We start from the raw sequence: 17,275 nt of genomic DNA on the forward strand, positions 1-17,275 counted from the left end.
TTTTCATTTTATTAAAATTTAAAAAACGTCCCAACTTTTCCGGAATTCGGGTTGTACTTAACGTATACATTTATTTAACATCTTTTGTTGGGTAATATTAATGACAGATAGGTATTTCATTTGGAATGCTGTCCTTTTAAGATGGAAGGCATGCATGAAATACTGACACACGTTAGTTTTCACACACCACGTTAGTTTTCAGTTCACGTTCACTTAATCCATAACCTACTGTATTTACATGAGATACTCTACACGATAAACATTTGAACTGTTGTGTGTGTATTTGAGCGCTGAGAACTGATAGCGCGCTGTATTTGAGAACTGAGAAGTGGAGTGTGTGTGCGCGAGAGAGAGCACTTCTATCAGCCTATCCCGCCTTCACTAACTTTAAGATAATCGACAACGAATTGTGACTCCCAGGAAATACAGGATGTCTGGTTACCTTATCCCTACCCCTTCGGGTACTGTGGCCATTGTTTCAGATCGCTAGTTCGCATTTTATTAGCCTATCCATCCACTGCGGCTGCTATACTGATAGTTATGTAAACGGCCCTTATCCAATCACAATCCAATGACAGGGATGCACATTTTAAAGGACAATAGCCTATATGATGCATTTTAAATGTCCTGTAGTCCTCAAATAACATTATAGTCCAGTCTCGTCTAGTTAACGAAGACGCAGCATAAATTTCATCATAATCTCGTCATCAGATATAATTTTTAGCCAGTCAACGTCTCGTCTTAGTCACAGAAAAAATGTTTGTTAACGAATATTTTTCGTCGTTGTCTTCATTAACGAAAGTCACACTGATTTACATCAAGCTTTTGAATGGTATAGTGTATATTGTTACTGAAACTTTGTTTCACTTGATTATACATTTAGTCAGGAATTATAGTCTGGAAAAAGTCTAACTAGTAATAGTACACATTATGTGAAACCTAATACAAGTATATCAATAAATAACAAAAAAGACTTACTCATGTTTATGATCTCTGCTGAAAAAGCGCTTCTTTGTTTTTTCTGAGGAAATCCAAAACGCATCTTTTTGGGATGATTTGTCTTATTCCTCTCAGCGCGAAGCAAACAGTTTTAAAAAAATAAACGTGAAGAACAGTCTGGCTGCTTTTTTCAATAGATATAATGAAGGGAGATATAATGCATTAGATATAATGAAGGGAGACGTGAAAGACTGGACATCGCGTTGTTTTCATATGGATTACTTTATCATAGAATATTTGTTTTTGGTAGCCTTGGTGTGCCTTGATCGTTATAACTGTGGTGTGATATGTGATATTGAGAACGATTTTTAGAACTATATCTTTATCGTTATTTTTATAGTAATCGTCCTTGGTGTGAACAAGCCTTTAGATAACTTTGAGTTAGTGATAATGTAATATCTTAATTTGATATAAATTTGACATCGGTACTTGTTTTGTCTCATATCTCAAGAATTAGTGAGTTATATTTAGGAAGAGGTCAGTTTCTTATACAAAGACACCATTGTTTGTAGCGCTGGTGCCCACATGGATGACAAATCAGAAACTGTGCTGATAGTTAACGTCATTAGTCCAGGCAGATCTACAGATCGTGAGGTCTTATCATACGCCCATGGGACATTAGTACCCAGCAGGATTGTGTGAGTGGTAGTAATGCAGTGTATCGGAACAGTCATCTGTCCGCCCCATATCCTCCTCGGGCTCAGTACTCTTGCACTCTTGCACAGATTGTCCATTCTTGCCATCATCTCTGCCACACTGCCATTTCTAATCAAAGGAGAAAAAAAGATCCAATATATCCACAAGCAGATCTGCTTGTGCAATGATTGAATAATCAAATTTGCCCAGTGCATGATTAAGAAGTAGATTTGTGGAATGGAACTTGGAATGCAGTGGCGCTAGCAAGGCCATCTGACAAGCATTGTCCAATAAACTGTGATGTTGTCAATGAAAATGACTCATCATGTATAGCCAAGATGCACTCTATTTGAAGGAATTCATCCATTGATGTGGTGATGATGTAGTGCTGGGCGGTAAACCGGTTCATACCGAAAACCGGTGTATATTTTCATTACGATGTTAATTTTGAATATACCGCCATACCGGTGTATTTAATTACTCAGCGTTTGGAATGAAGACACTGCTTCAGACGGACCCTTTACAATGTTACACTTCTAAGCAGCGACTGTGGGGCGTGGTGAGGGTACACCATAGACAAGGGTACACACAGCAGTGCTCTGGTGTTACGTTATAACGCCTGTTTCACACAGTCCAGTCATATTAATGGTTTCCAGCTGCACGAGGTTGCGGTCCGATTGTTGTCCGAGCAGTGCAGCGATTGTTAACGTACTGAGTCTATTTTTGTTGTGCTGCAGGCGCTGAATTAAAGTGAAAGCGAATTGTTCGCGGGAAAAATGAACATGGATTGACATGGAAACGCAGTCACATGGGTTTTTGGCTAGGTTTAAAACAAGAAAAAGAGCACTTTTAGATAAACAAGGAAAACAATATATATGTTCACTTTTATGGAAGGAGAAAAACAAAGTTCATTAAGACCCGTGGGATTGCTTGTGATAAAGATTTAAAAATGCTATATGCAAGAGACTGTTTCTGTCTGTGGTGTTTTAATTTTAAATATTATAACAAGAAAAGTAGGCTAATTATTGTGTTTAAATGTTTTGCCGCTTGCTTGAGCAGCTTATTATACAAACCTAGAAGTAAAATGCATGAATAATGCGTTGTTTATATTTATTGAGTTTAAAGGGTTAGTTCACCCAGATAGCAAAATTATGTAATTAATAACTTACCCTCATGTTGTTCCAAACCCGTGAGACCTCCGTTTATCTTTGGAACACAGTTAAAGATATTTTAGATTTAGTCCGAGAGCTCTCATACCCTCCATTGAAGCTGTGTGTACAGTATACTGTCCATGTCCAGAAAGGTAAGAAAAACATCATCAAAGTAGTCCATGTGACATCAGAGGGTCAGTTAGAATTTTTTGAAGCATCGAAAATACATTTTGGTCCAAAAATAGCAAAAACAACGACTTTATTCAGCATTGTCTTCTCTTCCGTGTCTGTTGTGTGAGAGAGTTCAAAACAAAGCAGTCTGGATATCTGGTTCGCGAACAAACTGAAGATGAACACAGAGTGGAGCCAGATAACGAACAAAAGACTGACTCGTTCACGAGTCAAGAACCGGTTGCATCGGTTTTCGGATCACCAGTAATTCTTTCGGACAGTTCGATTCAATAAACCAGTTGAAGAAAACGGTTCACCTGTTCTTTTGCGCTCGACGTAATGGCGTCATTTGCGATGATTGCCCTTGATTCAAGCCTTCGGTTTACCCGCCCTCATAAAACTAGCACAGAATCAGTTCAGAATCAATCACCAAAAGAATCAGTTCGGTTCATGCGCTCTGTGTGTCAGTCTGCTTCACGCTGAATCACACATGCGCAGTATCATCATGGCTCGGCTCGGTGTTCCTCTTCAGTTCTCTCTTCACAGCAGTTCACTCAGTGTACTGTTTAAATACATGAATTATTCCGGGATATTGGTTTGTTTGAACTCAGAGGGAGTGTCAGCCACATTAAAAAAGTTAACAGCTTAAGTCATTTGTGGATAAATGCGTATTAGTGATGCGAACCGTATAAAACGATTCATTTCGATTTGGTGAACTGAATGATTCGTTCGCGAACCGGATATCCAGTCTGCTTTGATTTGAACTCTCTCACACAACAGACACGGAAGAGAAGACAATGCTGAATAAAGTCGTAGTTTTTGCTATTTTTGGACCAAAATGTATTTTCGATGCTTCAAAAAATTCTAACTGACCCTCTGATGTCACATGGACTACTAGGTCTTACGGGTTTTAACCAACATGAGGGTAAGTTATTAATTACATAATTTTGCTATCTGGGTGAACTAACCCTTTAAACTAATGTCTATATGAAAGATTGTTACTTTTCTGTGATAAAAGACTTACGATGCTGAAAAAAAAAAAAAAAAAATTTTTTTTATATATATATATATATATATATATATACATATATATATATATATATATATATTTTTACATGATAGGAAATCAAAACAATGAACAAATGTTGTGTTTGTTGACTAAACAGACACAGATCAGTAGCGGACTGCAAACACGTCCTGTGTGAAAGCACAATGAGTCCGTGCTGCGGACTGCATATGCACCGCAGGAAGATTATGCATATATAATATCCATTTTATGCAAGTGCTTTCGGGCTAAAATTGTCGCCAAAGGTGGCAACACGAGCAATTTGCTCCAGCACTTTAGCCGCAAACACTTCTTGGAATATCAACCAGCAGAAAATGCATTGTACACCTGATTATGCATGAAAAAAAAAACTTCATAAACCGGAAAACCGGTATAATTTTGAAAAAAAAACGGTATATACATTTTTGGTCAAACCGCCCAGCACTATGATGAGGTATTGATTGCATTCACAAACCCAGGTATGGGGGATCCTCTCTGATTATTTCAGCAGCTGACACTTTTCTGTGAGTAATCTCACACGCTGTGGTGTTGAATTGAGGTGTCTGGCATTTCAAGAAAAAAAATAGAGTTCTGTGAGATTTCAGTTCTTTCAGAGGAACCCAGTAGCTTTGCTTATGGATTTTCAATCATTTCCTGATGATTTTGTGTCAGATCATTGATCTACTTTTCAAGCAAATCTTAGATATGGTGACCAAATGTGTCCTATTTATGTCTATATGTAAATATATCCACACATTTTTCAGTTGGCAGGATTTTTGAAAGTTATTAACAGAGCAATGGACGAAAGCAAAGAGTGTGACATAGTTGATATTAAAAGCGCAATAAGCTACCGAATCTGGTAACAAAACATAATAGCTGTGTCCCAGTTCTAAAGCTGACCTCAAAGGTCATGGCTTTGAAGGCTGCAAAGGTCAAATACTCACAAAAATGTGCCAAAATGCATGCTGTGGCAGGTAGCATGTAAACCCATTTGGTTATGTTTTAGTGGAATGTAAATAGTTGTAAGAAAATAGTATGTTTGTGAGTATATTAGGTCTGTGAATTAGGTCTTAAAGTGACAGCAGCCATAATAAATCTGCTATTGCCTGTACCAATAATTAATCAAACGACATAAGAAAAAAGGAAAATCACTGCCTGCTTTTGACCAAATTATTTTAGTAGATTTAATTAAAATCACTGTATATTTTGATTCAAACATTTTACATCAAACTATTACATGAAAAAAATTAAAGCACTGTTTATTTCATCTGTATTGCTTCTCATTTGTTCTTTGTTCTGACTGTTGTATTAAATAAGCCTGAGAATTTTTTACTTGCATGTTTTTTTATCGTAGCTTGCAAAATAGTCTTAAAAATCAACATGAAAAAGAATAATAATAAGATGGTGGGCCGTGATCCTTCCTGACAAAATTGTGATATGATATTTTAGCCATATCGTCCACCCCTGTTTTTAAATAAAGCAGTTTTTTTTTCATTTAGTCATTTTTATCCACAGGTCTAAAGAACTAATCAAAGAGGCCATTCTTGACAATGACTTCATGAAGAACTTGGAGCTGTCTCAGATTCAGGAGATTGTGGACTGCATGTACCCTGTGGAGTATGATAAAGATAGTTGTATCATCAAAGAAGGCGATGTGGGCTCCCTGGTCTATGTCATGGAAGGTAGGTCATGTCAAAGTACTGTGTTTTACAGCTGTAACAGTTGATTTACAGACAGGACAGTAAACCACAATAGGCTGTGCATTACAGTGATTTTAGCTCAGGTATGGGGTGTTCTTTGGAAAAACCTCTTAACTGTGTAACACATGATGGAGTATTGCTTTACTTTGGATACTGAAAATTTTATAGCCATAAATAATTTGTAGAAGACATGAAACTGCATTTTTTAATAATTTATTTATTTTATAAAAATAAATAAATAAATAAATAAAAATACATGTTCACATTTATCATTTATTTACATGATTTATTTGCCAGTGTCAGTTAAAGGCCCAATTTACCTTATTTCACCCTATGTAAAAAAAGAAAGGTTCCAAATATGTTTTTTTTTTTGGCAGTGATACTTCAGACAAACTATTTTGGGTTCCCCAGAGAACCTTTCTGTGAACATTTTTTTTTAAATGTCAAGAACATTTAATAATCTAAAAGACATCTTTCCTCTATAATTAACTTTTTTTATGTAAAAGGTTCATGAATGTTGAAGGTTCTTCATGGAATCATCGATGTTAGTAAAGAACCATTACTTTTAAGAGTGTATGAGATCAACCAGTGGGTAACACTTCATAATCAAGTCTAAAGTTCTGGAGGGAAAACTTTCTGATACTAAAATTTCTAGATGATGTAGCAGTTTATAGCTACAGTTTGGGCTTTAGTTTCTGATCTGAGTAGATATTGATTACCACTTGGATATAAATGTAAATGTCCCCCACGTTATGTAAATTAAATTTTTTGATGATAAAATTTGTAATAGTTCTCATAGGCCTACTTCATTTTTTACAATTTGTTAAATTGATGACCCTTATGAAAGGAAATGCTTCATATAGTAAACTCACAAATCAATTTATTTTCAGTAGAGATCAGCAGTGTAAACCCCAGCACAGCTTCAAACACCAAACGAGAGTCTGTTCATTTATACATTTTGGTTGTTGTCACTACGCAGACATATCTACCATTACAACAAAATAACCAAAAAGGTTCTAACTACTATTTTAGAATGTACAAATACAAAATACTGGATACAAGAATACAAGAATACAAAAGGCTGGATGAATTTTTTTTTAACTAAATGAAAACAAAACAGAGATGATTATTTTTTGGCCGAGTGAGACTGTTAACCTTGGCCCTCTGGCCTCGGATAATAAAATGGTGGTGAAAAATCTGGGTGTTTGATTTGATAAAGATTTCAAATTTGATATGCAAATTAATGCTGTCGTTAAATCCAGCTTTTTCAACTTGAGACTTTCGGTTAAGGTAAAGATATTTATCTCTTTGAAATACCTTGAGAAAGTCATCCATGCCTTTGTTTTTTCAAGGCTTGAATGTTGTAAATCCCTTTATATAGGAGTTAACCAGAAAGCGTTGTCACGTTTGCATGTCTAGACTAAAACTTAGGGGTGATCGGGCCTTTCGGTAGTTGCACCTAGACTGGATTTCTTTATTCCTGTATGTTAGAGCAGCTTCATCTATATTTACGTTTAAAACTTGGCTAAAAATTAATTTATTATCTCTTTTAATTTTACTGGGTATTGAGGGGTGTCATTGAATATTTTAGTGTTTACTTTGAATTTATCTTTGAATGTTATTGGTTTTTTTCTTTTACTTTGTTTGTACAGCACCCTGGGCAACGATAGTTGTATTAACGTGTGCTTTAAAAGTGAAATAAACAGAAACAGAAACTCTATTTTACAACCAATCAACATGAGAAAAAAACACATTTAGCACTCTGAAATAGGACTGTTGCTATTTGAACATTGGCTTAGAACTGAACTTGAGGAGTAATAACCGTAACCTTATTTAATATACTTTCAATTTAGCTTTTCATCTCCAGGCGGCCAGTTTGAATGGTGAGTTTTATGGTCACCTTGGATCTTTTCACAGACATAACATAGATCTCTTTCTTCTTTTATCATGTTTTATTATCGTGTGGTCTGTTGCAGGTTGTGTTGCAGTGCTGTACGAGCTCTTTCTAATGCCGTTTTTGATGTAAAATCTCATCTGTTTCCAAAGACTGCTGCCAAAATGTTTCATACACATTTCAAATTCATCATTATGTGCTGTAGGTTTTTGGTATTTACAAAAAACAGAAGTGCCTAAGTAGAAATATTGCATGAATGGATATGAATAGGCATTCAAGTGAGGCAGATGCCATTCTGTTAAGTAGAGCCACTCACTGTGGTGTTTTTTCACAGCACTGCACCCATGAGCCATTTTTGCCTCTCTAAACTTACCCCTGCCAGTCACAACAGGAGGCATGCTCTTTACCTCCAAACCTTTCAGTCTGCTCCCAGTAATGCACACTTGGCAGGTGGCTCACCTCCTCCTGGTGTATTGTTGTAGCTGTAGAATATGTGTCGGTAGTCGCCTCTAGCAAAAGAGATACTAATTTCCTCTAATTTATTGCCTTGCCCTTGTGTCCGCCCTCTCATTTGATTCCAACCCCCCTAAGACTGACTGTGGGCCTCTTCATGAATGTACTTAGTAAGCATTTTTGGCAATTATGTGTACTCCCTAATGTGAACTTTGAAAGTGAGTGAATGTGTAATATTGAATGTTAAAATAGTTCACCCAGGAATGAACATTTGCTGAAAATTTAGTCACCCTCAGACGTTCCATAATGTAGATTAATTTCTTTTCTCTAGATTTGAAGAAATGTAGCATCACATTACTTGCTCAACAATGGATCCTCTGTAGTGAATGGGTGCCGTCAGAATGAGAGCTGATAAAAACATAACAATAATCCACAAGTAATCAACACCAATCCAGTCCATCAGTTAATATCTTGCGAGGAAAAAAGTTGCATGTTTGTAAAAAAAAAAACAAATTCATCATTTAGATGCTTTTAATTTCAAACCATTGCTTATGGCTCAATACGAGTCCATTACACGTAATATTGCTTATTCTAATGAAACAAGTAATCTTGTCTGAATCAGGATATTTTCAGTTTACAAGCAAAACCAGTCCATAACAGTTCTAAACAAATATGTAGGCGATTTTGATCTGAGATGACAACAGGGGATGAACTTGTTCACTGGAGGAAGCCTTATAATGGATTACAGAATCTTGTTTTGGCTAGAAGTAACAGTTTGAAATTAAAATGCCTTGATTAATTTGTTTCTTACAAACACCGTTTTTCACTTCACAAGATGTAACTGATTGACTGGAGTTACTTGTGGATTATTGTGATGTTTTTATCAGCTGTTTGAACTTTCAGTCTGACGGCACCCATTCTCTACAGAGGTTCCATTGGTGAACAAGTAATGTAATGCTACTGTCACGATTATTAGATGGAGTGCCCATGAACTTCATTAGAGGGCACTCCACTCAGGACCATTCCACCCATCAACCACCAGATGTCACTTGGACACTAGCACCTCTCATACTGTTGCACCACACCCGAACTACATTACCCATGAGTCACTGCATCACAATCACCCTGCCACACCTGCACCTCATTCATCAGCCAATTTCCTTGCCACACCTGCACCTCATTTACACACACACATAAAAGCAGCACATTCACTCTCACTCACTGCGAAGTCTTGTTTAGCCAGTCTGACATTTCCGAGCGTTTTCCCTGTGTTTCTTATTCCTGTGTTTTGACCTTTGGACTGTTTATTCCGACTCTGATTCTCCGCTGCCTGTCTCGATCCCTGCTTGTTTCTGATTACGATTCTGGTTATCCCTGACACACCTGATGCCATTCCTGATCTCTGCCTGTATGACCATTCTGTTTAATAAATGCTGCATATGGATCCGAACGCCTCCGACTCCTTGTTACAGATACATTTCCCCAAATCTAATTTAATAGAAAAAAACAACAACTTTACATCTCTTAATTTTTATTAATATGCCGAATTAACTTCAGACAGACCCCTTTGGTGCACAGCAGTCTAAATTTGAAGCAATTAAATATTTGAAGCAACAGGTAATCCAGTTTGCTGGGAGGCAACTGAAGGAATTAAAGGTTAGGAACATATTAATCTGGCAGCTGTTAATGTAAAACTCTTACAGATACCTAATGCTCAGCTACATTTCTAAGATATAGAAGCAGAATTTATCTCTATTGTCTGACAGAAGTTACTTGATATTTAGTAGGCATTCACTTTTTCCGGGTGTTGATATGGATTTGATACACATACAGACAGGAACGTATATTCAAAATGTATTAATTGAAGAAAAATGGCTTTGGAATAATTTTCACTCAGAAAATGCTAGTAAATTGAAATGAAAGAAATCAAAGAAATGGAAGTGAATACATTGAATTAAACATGCAATTTAGAATATAAAAACTGAAGTAGTATTTTCTTGTAAAACATCCACCAGCTATCTTTGCTTTATTTGTGATATTTATTGTGTCATGTAAGAAATGTGAATACTTAAACTGCTTAAAGAAATTAATGTAATTATTTCTTTTAAGGCCAAAAAGAACATTATGGGAGTATCTTTTCTTAAAGTTTTGTACCAAGTGACTTTGAAACCCTGGTTCTATAAAATGATTTTATTTTTGTTAGATCCACTTCTAATAGTGGCTTTGTCACAGATCTCAGATTGTTGCAGACTTTCCCATCAAAGTGGTGAACAATGAGCAAATCAATAACAGTTTTAGTAAACTGACAACAAAATAACCACCACATTGTTTTAGAAGTTGAGTGTTTGGTTTTCAGGCTTATCTTCTGGCCGTCATTTGCGGTTTCATGCGTCACATGCTAAAGCTTTATTAGAATTCACTGAAGTCGAGCCAATTATGAGTAGTGCTGGATTATAAAACATGTTTCAGGTTGCCCATCAGTGACATAAAATAATGACAAAATTTTGCACAAGACTTCCTTTCCTGCTTACGTATGAGGACTTGGCAAGAGACCCACAACATTTACAGCACACAAGTGTGATCCAAACAGGAAAAGCCTCCCCATTATGCTCTCTGAAGACAGCAGAAGCGATGATGAAACTGAGCTATACTTAGCCATGTGAGATCTGAACACTGAGAGCATGACTTGTTACATTTACTTTGGAAGACGCAGATGCAGTGGATCTCTGCTCTAGAAAACAGCAAGTAACAGTTTCTCCAGCCTTCCGCCAAACTGCCACAAACTGTCCCTGCATGCGATGGTTGCATAGCAACTCCATGAATGCTCACCCGGGGTAGTTTATTTACATCCGCATTAATATACTGTGCCCCACAAACCCAGCATGGGATATTGCGTAAGATTGTCTGAAGTTTAAATCATGTGGAGCACAATATGTGTGAACTATGGCAAAAAAACATGTTAGTCATCCGGAAATCTGACTGTTTATGTGACAGATCCAATTCCAGGTGATGAGTTTTAAATGTAAAAATGCATAAAGTGGCTTATTTATTTATTTTTAGTCTCTAATTAGTTTCTATAGTTCTTACATGAATTGGTGCATGGCATGGCAATAGTTCACCCAAGAATGGAAATTCTCTCATTATAAATTTACCTTCATGTTTTTCCAAACTACTCCTGCTGATCTTTTCTCCATGGAATGCTATTAAAAAAAGATTTTAGTGAATAATAATAACTCACTTTAATTTCAATTTGGTTCACAGACAAAAATCATATGGCTTTAAAGTATTAAAATATGGTTCACACTTTAAATGATAATTATTGTTTTTATATCTCTATTATATAAGGATTCTTGGAGAAAAAATGAGATTAGGTTGATTAAATAACGAACTTGGCTAAACTGTTTCTTTAATATTATTTGCAAATGGGACGAGGCATCAAGAATGTGACTTCAATCATTTAGTGATCCAGGCTTCGGACAACATGACCTGGACAGTCATGTTTAGAGAGATGGGAAGTTTCTACTCCAGATTAATGCTCTTCAGCGATGTATTCTTCATTAAAGGTGAGAGATCATTACAATCAAGGAAGGGGTATCAAAAACTTGCCATCATTTGCTCACCCCTATGTCTTCCAAACTTTCCTTGTGTAACACAAAAGAAGAAGTTCTGCTGAATAAAGAAAGCAATTTAGATTTGGAATGATTTGAAAAAATGCTAGAATTTTCATTTTTTGGTGGACCATCCCTTTAAAGGAGTAGTTCACCCAACAATAAAAAATTGCTTAAAATATACTCAGCCTCAGCTCTTCCAAGATTTATGTGTCATCAGAACAGATTTGGAGAAACAACATTTGGAGCACAACATCACTTGCTTAACAAACTTATTTACATTTTGGATGGCCTAAGGGTGAGTACATTTTCAGCAAATTAATTTTTTTTAGGGAACTACTCTTTTAAACCACTGAGCTTTCATCTCATTCTAACTAATTGAAGATAGACTTTTTTTCAATTAATACTATTTTTTCTCATTTCCTTTTTGTGTCATGATTCCAATGTAAATGTGTTTATTGCATGATTGAACAAATTAATTTGAAGTGTTGCTTGTGCAAATCCACCACCCGATTACATGCATATTTTACAATACATAAATGGGTACACCACTCAGTTGTCCTGGTATCAGTTCAGTTTGGATTTTGTTTTCATTTGCACTATTCCCCTGTCTGCATCTGTCACTTTGGTATTTGAATTGCTATCATGTTAAAGGGTTAGTTCACCCAAAAACATTCCAAACCCGTGAGACCTCCGTTCATCTTCAGAACACAGTTTAAGATACAGATAGATTTCTGTCCCTCCAAGTTACAATGTATGTACGGTATACTGCCCATGTCCGGAAAGCTAATAAAAACATCATCAAAGTAGTCCATGTGACATCAGAGGGTCAGTTAGAATTTGTTGAAGCATTGAAAATACATTTTGGTCAAAAAATAACAAAAATCACGACTTTATTCAGCATTGTCTTCTCTTTCGAGTCTGTTGTGAGCATGTTCACGATGCTGCTGAGGTATGACGCTGCTGACATAATTTTCGTTTTTGGATGAACTAACCCTTTAAGCTGTGTCACCTTGTTAGCCTGTGTATTTAAGATCTTGTGTTTTCAGTACTTGTTGTCCGGTCTCGTCTATGTTATTTTAGTGTTGTGTCTACACTACCCTGTGTCTTGGATTACCCTTGTGTTTGATTAAGGACTTTTGGAACGTTTATTTTCTTCCTCATTCATTTGTATTCAACTTCTTGCTGACATGAGTAAATAACAATAGTATTGAAGAAATAAATCAGTCAGTGATTACACTGGATTCAGTGCCATTTTAAGAAAACTCTTACAAATAACTGAAATTATTCTGTTTATAATTTCATGAACCACTACACTGCTATCATACTATTGAATTATTCATTCAGTCAGCCTATTAACATGTTGATGATGAGCAGGAAACAGAAACTGGGGTGCTGCAGCAAAACAATTATTACACTTCCAAAACAGAGGAATTAATTTTGAGAGAAGGAGAAGGCCACGCTGCTGTTCCACCCACACAAAGTTAGTTTGGAAGGGATTTTAACCTTCGGAGAAAGATTGCTTCAAATCTTCCCTATTTGTTCTTACAGCTTGGCAAGACAATGGGGAAGCGAGCCTTAGGAAAAGGTCACTACTGAGACCACATCCTACCCGTAGGGAGGTGGCATGTGGAGATACTGATATGGACTGACCCAGGGGGCAGTACTACATATGGAAGGGGTCTCTGAGGCAGGTCCTACCTTAGAGTAGGGATGGAACGACTGACAGAACGGGTCTGTCAAGGGAAGACACGGGTTTGCCAAAAGGGAAACCTTACCGTGGAAGAATACACATATGGGATTACCCGTAGGGAACCAAGCCATATGAACACCTAGCCCAGTACAGGGGCTGACCGGAACTCTGGGCATGCTAACACCAGTACTGGGCCTGGCGACAGACTGCTCCGCCAAGTCTGACTGCCGAAGGTGCTGGAGGATGCTCGACCAGGGTACGCCAACCGGGGAACTCTACTGGGAGAAGAAAGGCACTTACATCCCCGTGTTAGGGGGAATGGCGCAGCAAGCTCGACACCGAGCCAGCCCTTCCCGCCAATTACCTGTTACCCAACACACGGGAAGAAACTGGCTCTACACGGAGGTTGTAAAACCTCGCAAAGGTGTTGGGTGTCGCCCAATCCGCAGCTCGACAGATGTCTGCCAGAGAGGCGCCGTGCGCCAGCGCAAAGGATGGGGCCACACCCCCAGGGGGCACGGCTCGCCTTGGGAATGGTATGCCAAGGGGATGGCATCAACTATCCAGTGGGCCAACCTCTGTTTGGAGACAGCCTTCCACATCTGCTGACCTCCAAAGCAGACCAGGAGCTGCACAGAGCTTCTAAAGCTCTGGGTGTGGTCCACGTATATGCGAAGCGCTCTTACGGGACACAGCAACGGCAAGGCTGGATCTGCCTCCTTCAGGGGCAGCGCTTGCAGGTTCACCACCTGGTCTCGGAAGGGAGTGGTGGGAACCTTGGGCAGGTATCCCGGCTGGGGTCTCAGGACAACGTGAGAGTAGGCCGGCCCGAACACAAGGCACTCTTCACTTACCGAAAATGCTTGGAGGTCCCCGACCCTCTTGATGTAAGTGAGCGCGCTCAGGAGTGCTGTCTTGAGAGACAGGAACTCCAACCCTTCTTGCAGGAAAGAAAGTACAACTCTGACCGGGCATCTCCGGGGGCCTTCTCGGTGAGAAGAACACCAATTCATGAACAGACTCCACTTCAGAGCATAGGCCTGCCTTGTAGAGGGGGCTCTAGCCTGAGTGATAGTGTCTACCACCGCTGGGGGCAGATCACTTAGGTCTGCTGCGTCCCGTCCAGAAGCCACACGTGGAGGTTCCAAAGATCTGGACGCGGGTGCCAAATGGTACCAAGCCCCTGAGAGAGAAGGTCCCTCCTCAGGGGGATGCGCCAGGGAGGGGCTGTCACGAGGAGCATGAGTTCCGAAAACCAGGTCCGGGTGGGCCAGTAAAGCGCAACCAACAGGACCTGTTCCTCGTCCTCCATGACCTTGCACAGCACCTGTGCGAGCAGGCTCACTGGGGGAAACGCATACTTGCATAGAGCCCGAGGCCAGCTGTGTGCCAGTGCATCCGTGCCAAGGGGGGCCAGGGACAGGGAATAGTACAGCTGGCAGTGGGAGGACTCGTGGGAAGCAAACAGGTCTACCTGGGCTTCCCCAAATCGACTCCAGATCAGCTGGACCGTCTGGGGATGGAGTCGCCATTCCCCGGGAAAGGTGAGCTGTCGTGAGAGCACGTCGGCTGCACGATTGAGCTCCCCCGGGATGTGGATAGCGCGCAGCGACTTGAGCCGCGTCTGACTCCAGAGGAGGAGATGACCGGGGAGTTGAGACATGCGACGTGATCGTAGACCGCCCTGTCAGTTGATGTACGAAACACCCGCAGTGTTGTCCGTGCGGACCAACACGTGCCTGTCTAGCAACAGAGGCCGAAACCGCTGTAAGGCTAGATGCACTGCCAGCAACTCCAGACAGTTGATGTGCCAAAGCAGCCGAGGTCCTGTCCAGGACCCTGAAGCTGCCTGCCCGTTGCATGTCGCGCCCCAGCCCGTGTTGGAGGCATCTGTTGTGACAACAACATGCCGGGACACTTGTTCTAAGGGCACGCCGGCCCGTAGAAAGGCAAGGTCCGACCAGGGGCTGAATCGGCGGCGACACATCGGTGTAATGGTGACACGATGTGTACAGCGGCGCCATGCCCATCTTGGGACTCGGGAGTGCAACCAGTGCTGAAGTGGCCTCATATGGAGCAACCCGAGCGGCGTGAATGTGGCTGCGGATGCCATATGCCCCAGGAGCCTCTGAAAGTGTTTCAGTGGTACCACTGTCCTGCCTCTGAAGGAACTCAGGAAGTTCAGCACTGACTGGGCATGCTCGCTGGTGAGCCGTGCCCTCATACTCACCGAGTCTAACTCCATACCGAGATAAGAGATTCTCTGCACAGGGGAGAGCTTGCTCTTCTCTCGGTTGACCTGAAGCCCCAACTGACTGAGGTGCCGGAGCACCAAGTCCCTGTGATTGCACAACTGCTCTCGGGACCGGGCCATAATGAGCCAGTCGTCGAGATAGTTGAGGATCCTGACGCCCACTTCCCAGAGTGGGGCAAGGGCACCCTCCGCGAGCTTCGTGAAGACACAGGGGGACAGGGAGAGCCCGAAGGGGAGGACCTTGTACTGCCATGCCTGGCCCTCGAATGCAACCGCAGAAACGGTCTGTGGCGATGGAGGATCGAGACATGAAAGTACGTGTTTTTCAGGTCGATCGCTGCAAACCAGTCCTGGGGCTGAATGCATTTGAGAATGCATTTCTGTGCAGCATCTTGAACGGGAGCTTGTGCAGGGCCCGATTCAAGACTCGCAGATCCAGGATAGGTTGAAGGCCACCGCTTTTCTTGGGTACGATGAAGTAAGGGCTGTAAAACCCCGTCCTCATCTCGTCTGGAGGGACCGGCTCGATTGCATCCTTCGCCAGCAGTACAGCAATCTCCTCGCGCAAGACAGAGGCGTCCCGGACTGCCACCGGAGTCTCGAGCACGCCATTGATCTTGGGAGGTCGCCGAGCGAACTGAATCGCGTAACCGAGTCGGACGGATTGGGCAGCGCAAGCCATGCTCCCAAACTCCGTACAAGTGGCACCAAAGGGACAGTCGACATACCCGCAGTGATGCAGCGATGGGGAGTTGTGTCGGATGGCCCAGAAGGCATCGCGTTCCAAGTCATCACAGCCACACTCCTCGTGTTCCCGGAGGAACTGGGCAGAGACGCGTGGAGAGGCGTTGCGTCTCCGAACCGCGACCTCTTGACCGCTGGCGAAGGGGGCAACGTGGGTGAGAATGAGGAGGCAATGCGTCGCTCATCGTCAACCCATGAGCCTTGCAACTCGGAGGGAAGGGAAATTGCTCTTTTATGAAAAAGTGGGTGCCGCCAGCCATTGGACAAGCAGCGGAACAGAAAGAAACAAAAACTAAGGATTCTCCACCCGGCCCTCCCCCGGGGGAAGGAGTGGCTCTGTCCCCGCCAGCTCCTGAAGAGCAGTCTCCCACATCTCCGAGTTGCCCGTGTCAGGGCCGCTTAGTCGTCTTCCTAGAGGACTTCGCAGCCGGAAGTGACATGGAGGGCACCGCTCTCCTGTGCGGGGCTCAACGCGCCGGCCTGGTCAGTAAATTCCAGTGAATTTATGTGGACAAAAATAAACCGCTGCTGACATGACTAAATATGAATGAGTGGTGAATTTCTATTAAAAATTTGACATAATATGGATTTATTATTTTGCACTACTAACATAAACTAAATTACTGTTATTTTAAAAATGTTTTAACAACAATTTTTTATTAAGTGGTCAAATATCGAAACTAGAGTCTTTAATCTTTCTACTGATTGGAATTAGGATTAGGAATCATAATAGTTTCAAATGCTTTTTATTGGGGGTGGGGGCCTCCTACATGAATTTTGCCTAGGGCCTCCAAATGTCTAGAACTGGCCCTGGACCTCCCACTCGAGGATCAAGTGTCAATTAAATAGACTTACGCTTGGTTCACACCGGACACCGAAGCGAATGCGGAAGCGGCGCGGAACGGAAAATCACGCGCGGTCCGGCGC

At 40.9% G+C, this 17,275-nt stretch overlaps 1 protein-coding gene across 2 annotated transcripts in view; it reads left to right on the top strand.

The window, feature by feature from the left end:
- LOC132121259 (cGMP-dependent protein kinase 1) overlaps positions 1-17,275 on the top strand; it is a 195,978-nt gene that overhangs the window by 18,343 nt on the left and 160,360 nt on the right. For both annotated transcript variants that reach the window (XM_059530483.1, XM_059530481.1), the window contains exon 2: positions 5,518-5,684. In XM_059530483.1, coding sequence (XP_059386466.1) covers positions 5,518-5,684 — 167 coding nt within the window. The remainder of the gene's footprint in view (positions 1-5,517; positions 5,685-17,275) is intronic.

This window comes from Carassius carassius, chromosome 39 (assembly GCF_963082965.1).
Source record: "Carassius carassius chromosome 39, fCarCar2.1, whole genome shotgun sequence".
Taxonomy (NCBI): Eukaryota; Metazoa; Chordata; class Actinopteri; order Cypriniformes; family Cyprinidae; genus Carassius; species Carassius carassius.